Raw genomic sequence first — 12,282 nt, 5'->3', positions numbered from 1 at the left:
GTCAATTAGGTGGATAACCTTGTCATGAAAGGAAATTAATTTTTTAAATGGGACTTCCCCTTCGTGAACCAATGACCACATTTTCTCTCCGATGTTTTTCAGTAACTCCCTGAATTATCTTCTCTATAGCTGAAGTGAGACTGACAGGCCTGTAATTACCAGGGTCATGTTTCTTGTCCTTCTTGAAGACAGGATGTTTTCCAGCTTTCAGTCAACTGGGAACGGTCCCAAGACCATTCAAAAACAGCAAAGAGGGTCTCGTGATGACCAGCTCTCTGAGTAACCTGGGATGAGTCCCATCAGACCCCATAGAGTTTGTCTCCCTCAGAGCTCATCATCAGTGTTGAAGACAGAGGTGAAGGATGTTATAAACTTTTCTGCGTTATGTCCCTCTTTGTGAGGTGACCATCCTCATGAAGTAACGGAGTAAGGTTTTCTCTGGTTCTCCTTTTGCTGAAAAAAAAAAAGCCATTTATATGGTGCTCTGCAGTAATGGACAGTGTCAACTCTGAGCTTTGACCACACTAATTTTCTCTATACAAAGGCAAACAGCATTTTTGTAGTCATCCCATGTTGCCTGACCTCACTTTCAATGGTCAGACACTTTCTTTTTCTGCCTGAACTCTAGAAGAAGATCCCTGCTCAACCAGGCTGACCTTCTGCCCTGCCTGACTACCAAAATTTTGGAATTGCCTGATCTTGTGCTTGTATGCACCTCTTACGAGGTGGCACTTAAAAATTGACCAGCACTGATGGACTCCGATGACTCCAAAAGCAGTTCCCTGAGCAGCCTGAAGCCTGCTCTTACTGAATCCAGGGTTGAAGTTTTTTTGGTGACAGTTTTCCTCCTATCGACAAAGATTTTGAACTCAGCTACTTCATGGGTACCATGACCAAGACTGCCACCCACGGAGACCCTCTCTGTTCACCAGCTACAGATCCAGGAGGGCACCTTTCCTAGTCAGCTCCCTTAGTACCCGTCTAATTTAAATGATAAAGGCTGTGAAGGTCTTAAGGAATGCTTAACTCTCCAATTTTCTGGAGAGATGTGTGCTCCCACTCAAATAATTACACGGTAGGCAGCCAAAATTAAAAACACCTCCCTGCGGAGCGCAGCAGAACAAAGGCACGACTTTACCCGGGGGCTGCTATACGACAGCAGCACCTCCTGTGGCATTGCTCCGGGGAAGCACTGCACAGAGGAGCACCCCAGGAGCCTCCTTTCCCCCGAACCAAGCCGGGCGTGTGTGACCCCTCACCACCTACCCCGGCGGGGGGGTCGTGCCCACCAGCCACCTTTATGCTTTGTGCGACTTTTTGTTTTTTATTACCCTGTGTTGGCTGCCCCGGCTGCCCACGGGGAGCAGCGGCAAAGCCCAGCCGAGCCGGGCGGGGCGGAGGAGGCAGGGCCGCCCCCCTTCCTGCCGCGCCCCGCGCCGCGGGGAGCCGGGGCCGCCTCAGCCGGGGCCGCCTCAGCCGCGCCCGCCTCGCCTCGCCTCGGCCGCGCCGCTGCCACCGCTCCCCGCCGCCGCCGCCCCCTTCGAGCCCCCACAGTAAGTGCGCCAGGAGCCGGGGCTCCGGGCTCGCCTCGCCTCGCCTCCGCCGCCCGAACCGGCCCCGGTGCTGGGCTGGGACGGGTCCCGGAGCTGAGGGAGGGCAGGGTAGAAACGAGGTGCCGGCTACGGGAGGGCTGGGTCTGGCTTTGGAGTACCGCCGGGAGAAGTGCTGGTGGAAGGGGCTCCGGTCCTGTGCAGCTCGAGGGGGCAGAGCACGGCTTGTTAGGGGGCTGGGTAGCCAGACTCCCCCGTTCGTGAGGTCTCTGCCTGCAGAGACGTGTGTGTGTCCTCAGTTACCAGCCGTGGGCACTGATAAAGCAAAATCAGCCCGAGCGATGTTTCCATTTGCACGCACCTCGCTCCCGGTACGCCGCTTTGCCTTGCACCCTGCACCCTGTGCTGCTTTGCTTTGCACCCACCATCACGCCCCACGCAGTCCCCGCAGGTGGAGAGTGGGGCTGACAGCCTTGCGTGCCTCATCCTGCCGGCTTACCTTGCTGCCACCTCCCTGGGACGGAAAGGTAACGCCTTGTGTTTCCAGGCATCCCTCAGGAAGCACATGCCAAGTGCTAAATGAGCAGGATGCCTTTTTATCCTTGCCTCGCTTTAAAATGAGGAGAAGAAGAAAAAAGCCTCCTTAAGGGAACGAGCTACTTAGGTATGAGACAAAGGTGTCCACACATGCACTGCTCATCTCAGAAGTCTGTTTCCTAACAGGTCAGGAGCGTTTTCTGCTTCTGTCAGATAAGCCGTGTAAAAGTTTGTTGAGACACTGAACAGGGCCTGGTAGGAGAAAACATCCAGAGTGGAAGAGATGTGCAGTGGGAGGAAGCCCAAAAACTTTTTGGGGAAGGAAAAATTGGTGAACGTGGAACGCGATGGGAAGCAGGAAGAAGGAAATAAAATGTCCTAGAAAGCATATTTGTTTATTTAACCTGGAAGCAAGTGTACGTGGAAAGCCATCGAAGCTACGGTGCAGACCCGTGGAGGAGTGCAAACGCATGGGCTTGAAATGGAAGTCGCTCGCGCGCTGTTTGCCTTGGTGACAGGAAGCCGCTCGCTTCCGTTAAATAGTAACTAGCGTAATCTGGCCAAACCTCGATGTCAGTGAACTTTGTGGCTTAATTTGCCTATTTTTAGTTTTCTTCAAATACTTGCTGTTAGGTAAGGAATAGTAACTGCTGCTTCAGATGGCTGAGGAAACAATCAAATGCTTGAGGAATCTCAACCTTGGTCAACTTCTGATTTCGGTTTGTCTGGACAGGTCCTGCAAGAGGTTGGTAGGGTGCCTGGTAGTCTTTAAAGCAGGTAGCCTGTCCCTACAGGTTATTTTTATACAAACAGCAAAAGTACTGAATAACAAAGTAAGGTATGTAAACAGTAGCTGGTTTGAGAGGAGCTACATCCGTAGGATAAATTCTCTTCTAAATTGCTAGTGTTCCCTCTAAGCTCACCTCTTAACAGTTGTTTTTTTTTTCCCTACAATTTCCCTTCATTTTTTTTAAAGTTATTCATACACCTGAACAGACCAAACAAAAAAGGTACCTAAAAAGATTAAAAACGAAAAAGTCACTAAGTGATATTTGTGGTGATCTTAGCATTGGCTGTAATGCACCTAAATTACCTGCTTAATCTAAGTGGTTGGAAATATGTTTTCAACATTTCTTATTGCATTGGAGTAGTTTCTGTCTGCTTGGGAGTACTGTCTGGCTAAATTGGGTTTGTAGCTGACTACATCAGAGAGATGCAATACAAAGCATTTGGACATGTACTTCCTGTCCTCCTTTTTTGTTGTTGTTTTGTTTTACACCCTTTGTAGTTTCTTCCTGTTTGTTGCTGTTGTTGGTTGTTTGGTTGTATTTTCCCTCTGTGAGGTAGGCCGTGCAAACTACTTTCATCTTCCCAAAGTGACAAATTTCTTACTCTTTTTAAGTTAGGTTTTGTGTATCAGATTGGTCTGATGAACAAAAGAAAACATAACTGAAAAATACAGGAAGATTGTACGCAAGGTAGGTCTGAACGTGCCTCAGGATACATTCCCACGATACGTACCGCAGTTCAACAAATTCTCTCGTCTGTTGTCTGGAAGATTGATGTAGATTATGTTGTGCTCCAAGAGCTGGAGAGTTAATGGCAGATGGCTTAGGGACTTCTTTAGGACTGGTGTCCCTTAGGTTGCAAGAAGAGAAAAGAAAATCCATTCTCAGCTGTGATGTAGCAGGATGACTGGTCATCTTTATTGGAGACTGGCTGTACAATCAAAGAAAGTGGTTATGGCTTCAAATTAGTTATGGTTTGTCTATTTCCCTTCGCCTCCAGCATCCTCAGATCACAAGACCTGGAATAAATGTTACGTGTGGTCACAAAGAAGTTAAGATGGCATTTTGGCAGTTCAGCAAAGTAGCCAGCAGTTTCACCAGCAGTTCTTTCGCTCCCTTGTCACGTAATGCTTTGCTCAAACCAGAGCTGCCTTTTGCAACTTGAGCATGGACTGACCTCACCCGCTGCTGAGGAGTTTGGGTTTTGTGTGGTGAGATCGAGGTATGTGATGTGCAGAGCACTTGCCAGTTTCATTAGCATTTCTAATGAGCCTCAGAGAAGGGAAAGGGTGCAGAATACCGGATTTAAACTAGAAGCGTGTGCTTCAGGTGCTGTTTTCTGAACTGGTCATTCAAACCATCATTTAAACCCAAAATACCACTTCTCTCTTCCTGTCACTCTGATAAAGCGTGGGATTTCCACAGTGGCCTTGAATTTAGTAAGATAGGTGTGTGAGGTATCAGATAAAATGCATACCCTTTAAATGATGCAAGTTAAGGCTCTTTGTTAATTTCAGCTCTGTTCTTGTTTAGAGCCCCAGAGGGTAAAAATGAGGGTAAAAGATAAGTGTCTCAGATGTTGATCAAACATTACAAGGACTTCAGAGATGTTAGAGACTTCAGAAGTGCTACCTGCCTCTGAGATGATAAAACCATAAGGTGGCATTGATAAGTTGTTAAAATACATGCTAAGGATTAAGGTAAAGAAGGTATCTTGATTAAAATTTGCATTTTACGTGATGCTTTCTTATTAAATGAAAGCATATTTCATAATAGGTGAATTTTAGTAATAAGTACGATCGGTTTAATCTAAGATCTCACTTTTCTTCCAGAATTAGGGTTGGGTATTTTTAAATTTTCAAAACATTTAGTTGTGAAATTCAGCTTCTATGATCGGATCAACAAAACTTGCCACTCTCATGACTTACTTGAATAATAATGGCTTTGAGCATATAAAATATAAAACGTACTTGTCAAAACTCAGTGTTTTCTTCCTCTTCATGGAATAACACAGTGAAGAATAGAGTAGCTCTATCCTGCAGAAATCAGGCTGGTGCTGTGTTTTCTAATGGTAGATACTTAGATGCATGTTTGGCTGTGAGTGATAGTTGTTAAATCATCTGGAGGAGGCTTGAGCAATAGGCTGGGCTCTGGCTGCATCCACAGTGGAATACTTGGACAGTTAGCATGCTAACATTTAGCATGTGTCCAAAGGTCCCAGAATTCAGAAATAACCAGTGGAAATGCTGTGACATAGGAATTCTATATTTATTACCGAGGTCAGTAGCTGAATTATTATTTTGTGGCAATTACTTAAAATTAGCTATCTCAAGTAAATACAGTCTTTTTTTTTATTTCTTTTTTTTTTTCTTTTTTTCTTTTTCTTTCCACAGTGAAAGGCTTCATTGTAACTTTATTTTTGCTTTAACAGCACAGCTTTATGGGAGTGTGTTTGAATGCTGTGCCTGCTCTAAGGAGCTGATCTTGAGAGAGCAATTCAGGAAATGGGATAACAAAGCAAGCTTTTAAAGAACAGTGACTAGTGTTCGATACTTTGTAATTGTATATGCCTTACTTTCTTATAGTGTCTTCATTTCATATTTACAGTTTAACTTTATGCTAGTCAAATATTTTTTTAAGGACAGTGTAATTTGTCTTATGTGATGCTTTGTCTGCAGAAGTTGCTGGGGCTCAGATATATTCAAGATTGTCCACCATAAATAGCTGAACTGAAGCCAAACACACAACCATAGTCCATGTTATTCATCTGTGTGGGAAATAAATGGAAAAGGACAGAATAAATTAAACTGGAAGGTACTGAGAAATGGGATAGTAAGGTCTATCCTGAGAAAGCATACCTACACATGATGATTTAGAAGATCTTTGCCTCTTGAACTTTGAGGTTGAATACATATTTGTGCAGGAAATAATAAAAAAAATAAAATGTAGCTACCACTAATTTTGAAGCCCACCATTCAGTCCAGCACAGATATAACACACAATTTTATCAAATTGGCTGTTTTGGAAGATGTGTTAAATATTAGTGTATTTAACAAGAAAGAAAGTACTTACTTATGAGGGGAAAAAGCGCTTAAGAAGGAGATGGTCTTGTTCAAAAACACGTTAAAGTGGAATCTATCAAACGAAATGATAACACATTTCAATGATTGATTAGCAAATATAACATCTGTAAGCATTCTGGTTCTCCGTGAAAATTAATTTCCCTGTAGTTTCAAGTTGAAATAAACTGGTACTGGACCCAGTTCTCTTATAGCTGTGGCAATCACTTTGACTTTGGTAGGTAATACTGACTTATCAAGAATATATTGGGGCTACTGCAGAATATTTTATTTATCCAAAGAAAGTATTTTATGTGCAAGTACAACTGAAATTCTGGAAGTTAATCCAGAAATCCTGAAATTAAACCAAATTTCAGGTGATCAGGACTGTTCTCTGTCAAAACTCTGTTACCAAGCCTTCCAGACATCCACACATCACTGCTCTCACTCAGTCCTAAAAAAAACAAAACCTACCTTCATGCTTCCTGTAGGTCTGGGCAAATCTAAGGTGTAAGTAAGTCATTGGTATCAAAATCAGGGTGGGAAAAAAATCTTTTTTTTTTTCTCTTTTTGTGACTACCAGGTTTCAAAATGTGTGTTAGGCAGCAGCTCATTTTTATCCATAAATGGTCCTCTATGAAGCAGAAGGCCTTTTTCCTGTTAGACATAAATAACAAAGTGCTCCTAAAATATAATTCAACTTTTTGTCAGTGTCAGAAATTGCCATTTGACTCACTGAAAACATTTTAGTTTTATTTTTGTACAAGTAGTTTTGCAGGGGTTTTTGGTGCTTCTTTGCTTTGACGGAAGAAGAGGAAGTTGTTATGTCAGTTACTATTAATAAAGCACTGCAGTTCTACATGAAACAATCAGTTTTTAGAGCTCTCTCCAGTATATTGTGGTTAACTAGTATGAAGTATGTTAGATGTGGCTAAAATATACCCCTATCTTTATGTCTATCCCAAGATGTTTTTCAGATTGTGGATTACGTAAATACTTGTAAAAAAAATGCTAATTGATACTGGAGGCCACCTATGGTTTTCTGTCTTAGCTGCTGCAGGTGGTACTCTCCTGAGTATGTACTGAGTATGTGCAGGTGTAAGAAAATAGAGACCAGGGTCTGGTTAAGTACCCTGTAGTTAAGTCCTAATTGTTAAGCCAGTTTAGAGTATTTCTAGCTAGATACGTGGTCATTTATGGTATCCTTGCAGACTTCTTGGTGGAAGAAAATTTGTTTCATATATGTGTGTAGCCCTTGTGTGTAATTTTCAAGTCCTGTTGAGAAACCCTTGTCCATCTTCAGCTTGTCCCACATCCTTCCTCCCCAGCTGGCACCACAAATTCTGTGTTTTACCAGCTGGGCTTCAAGTGACTTTTGTAGTTCATGTTTCTTTGCAAGGTGAAAAAAAAAATCAAGAAAAATTGTTCATCAAAAACTATTTATTTAGTCGATAGACACTGATATTGCTTAAAATTTTCTCATCTTTGTGTCTACAGAACTGTCTTCATGAATACTAACTTCAGAGTTTTTATTTAAAAGAAAAATCCACTTCTGAGTTTGTTGACATCCTGAGCTTCATGCTCAGTGATGTATTTTAACTGCTGATTTTATTTTGAAGAAAGTAATTTACTACTATTGGGCCTCCAGCTTGTAGTGTTTAGGATTCCAGACATAAAACCTGCCTCAAGGAGTCTAGATTTAGTCTTATCTATGGTACTGCTAGCACTTGTAACTGTGCTATCGTTTTGGAATGATAGGAATGATTTTGGAAACAGCAGTGGGTATCTTAGGGGCATGTAGGACTTAATTATTATAAGATAAAAAGGTTGGATCCTTTGCAAAAGACTTCTGAGGGGAGAAATAAAATGTAAATAGAGGGCAAAGCAAGAGAGACAAAGCAGAGCTTGTTTTAGGACTCTGCTTAGCCATTCAAAAATTTACAAGTCAAGTTGGAAGAGGCAGTTGATAACCTTAGCTGTGTAGTTATGGCTATTATTACAGTGAAATATGGAATAATATGGCTTGAGTGCTTTTTTTGTGTCTTTGCTCTCTTTGAAATGCTGCATAATTTACGTAACAAAATCTAGAAGCTGTCATCTAATATTTTTATGCTAACCTTGTGATATAAACTGACTATGTTGCATTTGAGATGAAAGACAGATCTGCACTGGAGAGATGACAGGTTAAAGATTTCTATTTTTTTCCCCTATTGTGCTTCTTATAAGTTAGTAAAAACAACTATTTTAAAAATGTGCAGTTCATCTGTAGGGATCTCTCCAGCTGAAATCTCAAGTGGATTCAGGATGAGCGTAGCAAATGTATTCCATTCTGAATGTATTCCTGTGTTTTTTCAAAGTACTTGGATATATATATCCAAGTGTATATATATATATATATATGTTTCAAAATGATTTAAACACATTGAAGGGCAATTAATGTTTTTTTTCCTCTGTTTGACTACTGCTTTCTTTTTTTCTATCACTGAGTAGCACTTAATATTAACAATAAAGTGGCTAAATGACAGAATCCTTTAGCCTCCTGTCTGATGAAATAACATGGTGAAATAAGATAATATAGGTCTGTTACTGTAATCAGCGTAATGGAAATCTTGATACTTTTTCTAGCTGCCAGCCCTTTTTTTCCAAGCATTTGACAATATATTGGTAGATGGAATTGTTTCTCATTGAAGGTGTTCTAAAAATGGTTTACATGATACTTCTGTTTCTGTGAGTTTCACATCAAGGTCTTATCTCCTACCTTATGTAAATTCAATTGATTATTTCTGTGTACGTTGACTTAATTTGTTATCCATTAAAATGTTCACTGTAGCACTTTGATGTATTTGATTAATCTCTTTTTTTTTCTTTTTTTTTTAAGAGCTTTGGAAATCCTTTTTTGCTTGGAAGCTTTTGAAAATTTTTTTAAAAGTTATGTGTAGCATTGAATAATGGCAGAAATGTGACTTACAGAATGGTTTGGGTTGGAAGGGATCTTAAATTTCATCTAATTCCAATCCCCCAGCCATGGGCAGGGACCAGGTTGCTCCAAGCCCCATCCAGCCTGGCCTTGAACACCTCCAGGGATGGGGAATGCACAATTTCTCTGGGCAATCTGGTCCAGTGCCTCTGAGACAAGAATTCCTTCCTCATATCTAACCTAAATTTACTCTCTTTTAGTTTAAAACTGTTGCCCCTTGTCCTAATCTTTGCATTGCAGAGAAATCTCTCTAATACAAGCTGTCAACCTATGTTGTGCTGGTCTGCAGAGCACCACGCTGGGCAGTGAGGCAGAAGGTATGCTGATTGCCACCAAATGCTTTTGTGCAGTGTTACTGGTGGTATTTGCTGTACAAGTGATTCTGAACACAGAAGTGGATAGCTGTGAGTCACCAGAAATGAGAGCTTTGCTGGTGATGGAAGGAGGACAACTGGGAACAGATGAGAATGAGTGCTAACTGTGAACTCAGTGGAAGGTGCTCAAATGCTGTGTACATTTTCTTTATTTATTCCTCTGAGGTGTTCTTTCACTGCAAACAGTAGGCTGAATAGGAGAGAGCACATGAAAAGAGATGAAAGCATCTATTGAAGGCATGTTCCAGGTGACATCAAAAGATGAAGGACATAGAATATGGCCCTGACCATTAACTGCAGTTTGTGTAGTGCTGGCCACATGATCTGCCATCCCTAAAAACTGTGACTTAGTTTACTGTGGCTTCTAATGAGCTTTCTGCTGATATTTTTTCCCCTGTAGTTCTGTTGTCGTTCTCCACTTTTACGGAATTTCAGTATGGTCGTTTTGCAATAGGTTGTTTAAAATTTAACACCTTTGTATAAGAATACATTCAGTAGGACTTATTTTTAAGGATCTTGTTTTGCAGGTACTGTTCAGTTCTGTGTATCAAGCCAGGCCTTAGGTTTCAGTCATTGTAGAGCAAAGTGTTTTGAAAATCTTTTCTCAGTGTTTGAGCCCAACTGAGGGGAAGCCAACATTTCAGATGTATACGATCTGTCAGGAGAAGGGGCCTAAAAAGTGTGTACTGCTGTTGAGTACACAGGAAACCATGTCAAAAAAAAAAAAACAACAACCCTCTTCTCTATTTAAGTGCAAGAGGTTGCACTGGGTGGCAGTTTGGGGCAGGAGAGTGTATCATTACGGTGGACTTTGAGATTTAAGTTTAAAATGGTAATAAAGCAGAACTCTGTACAAGCCAAGCTTAAACACAGCATGCACCATTTAGCTATATATTAGTTTTACAGATTAGTTTTACTGCATTTGAAAGAAGTCCACAGCTAAATGTGTGGTTATGACCAGTTTTGCCTTTGCCTTTACAAGCATGTTATTGTAAAGGAGGTCATAGCACAAGCCTGAAAATTGGCGTTCTGTGTCTTGAGGGAAATGAATGCATTGATGGACAGATAAACAGGTGGGCAAAGTGATAATTAAATAATTAGCTAAGAGGAAAGAATTCAGAACTTGATCCAGAACTGGAATAGTGATAAGAAGCAATAAAGGATCGTAAAAGGACTTCTTGAGAACAAAATGTATAGACCTAAAATAAAAACTTCATGTATGTTTAAGTTTTGTTTATTTTTTACCTTGATCTGAAAAGCTGCATAACACCACAGCAGTGTAACCTAAGGCTAACCAAAAGCATTTGGCAGCAGTGACGGGCAGAAAAGGGGTGTCTTTCCCAAAGCCCTCGTGGGCAGCGCACCAGGTAAGTGCTGCGCCAGGCCTTCACACACGCCACAGGATTGTGGTCACCCACTGGGAGCAGCCTCTAGCAATGCTCCAGTGCCAAACGGGGGTGATTGTCTCTCCTGCATCCAGCTGGGTGGCTAAGTGCAAATCTTCTGAGGCTGTACTGCACGCCGCCGAGGGATGTGAGCACGTTGTTAATTGCTGCCACTTGCCTGATTTCCTCTGCTCGCATAAATTCCACTCACGCAGTTCCCCTCAAGGGCGACACTTCTGTGCCTGGCTAATTTGGAGGTAATTCATTCAGCTGCTTCGTGTGGCTGAAGGGTACCCATGAAAATAGAGTGCCTTAAGATTGTTTATACCTTACTGTGTTGTAATTAAAAGTTTCAGACTGCGGGGTGAGTGCTGCTTGGTGAAAGCTGTACGCCCAGATAGCAGAAGGCCTCCGCAGTCAGAGCTGGGGAAACCAATGTTCACTGGATAAGCAGACATTCAGAGACCTGCTAGACCCTGTAAGATTTTTCAGTTAAAAAGAAGATTTTCAGTTAAAAAGCTCCATTCGCTATGTAAGGCCTCAGAGCATCTTTTACCACTTGGTGCTACCACCAGTGCCGGTCATCCGAGCGTGGTGTGGCAGTCCTTTGCAAGCAGCTGAAAACCAGATCCGATAAATGGGTCTGCATGAGGAGCAAATTGCTCTCAAGTGGCAATTGGATGGCATTTCCCTGGCTGGCACGTCCATCTCCGCCTGTCTGGGCAGCCTGGTGGTAGAGTGAGTATCTCGTGGGCAGGGACAAAAGTCGTTTCCCAGGCATACCCAGTTGGATCCCTTCTGTCTGATGGCAGTTTTAAGAGCTGTGTGGTGTGGAAGGCAGTGAAGGCATATGGTAGGTGCTGGGGGAGGACTGGGGGCTCCCACGGCCCCCATTACTTTTCGGAACTGTGGTTTGTGCAGAGACCGCAGCAGAACATGGCACCAGGCAGTTTGTGTCCACAAGTTAGGTTCCTGTATCTGAAAACTTAACACATTAAGCACTGAAATAGGAAAGAGCTGTCTGTATGAAGGTGATTATTGTGGAAAATTTACTCTGTAATACTTGATGCGTGACACCTTCTAATAAAACAACTCCCTTCTTGGATCCAAATCTTTAAACTTTCAGTGCAAGATTGTTTTGAGTGAATAAAAATGGCACAGTCAAGTGCTTCAAAACCATAACCTCTTTTTTTCTTTTCCCCCTCTACGTGGTATTTATGCGTAATTCAATTTTTAGTTATAAACAGGCAATGACAGAGTATTTTTGACTCTTCAAGTGGGAAACACAAGGCTGTTTGCCAATCAGTGCAATTTATCATTGGTCTGACTTTTTTCAGACTGTAGCACAATTTAACAAAGAGAGAAAATTGGAAGATAAATTAATGAAGGTATTCTTTCAGAAGCTGATGGAATAAGAAGATGAAATTCAAAAACTATGGGAAGACTTGCCTGCCCTTTGTACCCTCTATTTTTCAGTGCTCTGAAGGAAGCAAACTTTCAAGCTAGAGAAAGATCAAATGAAGTTTACACCCATCTACTCTTGCAGCACCTCTTGTTAGAACTCACTGTTCATACTGTGACTGAAGGACACAATGAAAAGGAACAAAAAGGG

General features: G+C 42.0%; 1 protein-coding gene across 1 annotated transcript in view; it reads left to right on the top strand.

The window, feature by feature from the left end:
• Window positions 1-1,412: 1,412 nt before the first annotated feature.
• Window positions 1,413-12,282, top strand: part of TNFAIP8 (TNF alpha induced protein 8) — a 63,175-nt gene continuing 52,305 nt past the window's right edge. The window contains exon 1 of the mRNA XM_072031261.1: window positions 1,413-1,553. Within this exon, the coding sequence (XP_071887362.1) occupies window position 1,553 (1 nt within the window). The 5' untranslated portion in view covers window positions 1,413-1,552. The remainder of the gene's footprint in view (window positions 1,554-12,282) is intronic.

This window comes from Anas platyrhynchos, chromosome Z (assembly GCF_047663525.1).
Source record: "Anas platyrhynchos isolate ZD024472 breed Pekin duck chromosome Z, IASCAAS_PekinDuck_T2T, whole genome shotgun sequence".
NCBI lineage: Eukaryota > Metazoa > Chordata > Aves > Anseriformes > Anatidae > Anas > Anas platyrhynchos.
This window is presented reverse-complemented; position numbering and strand designations above follow the sequence as displayed.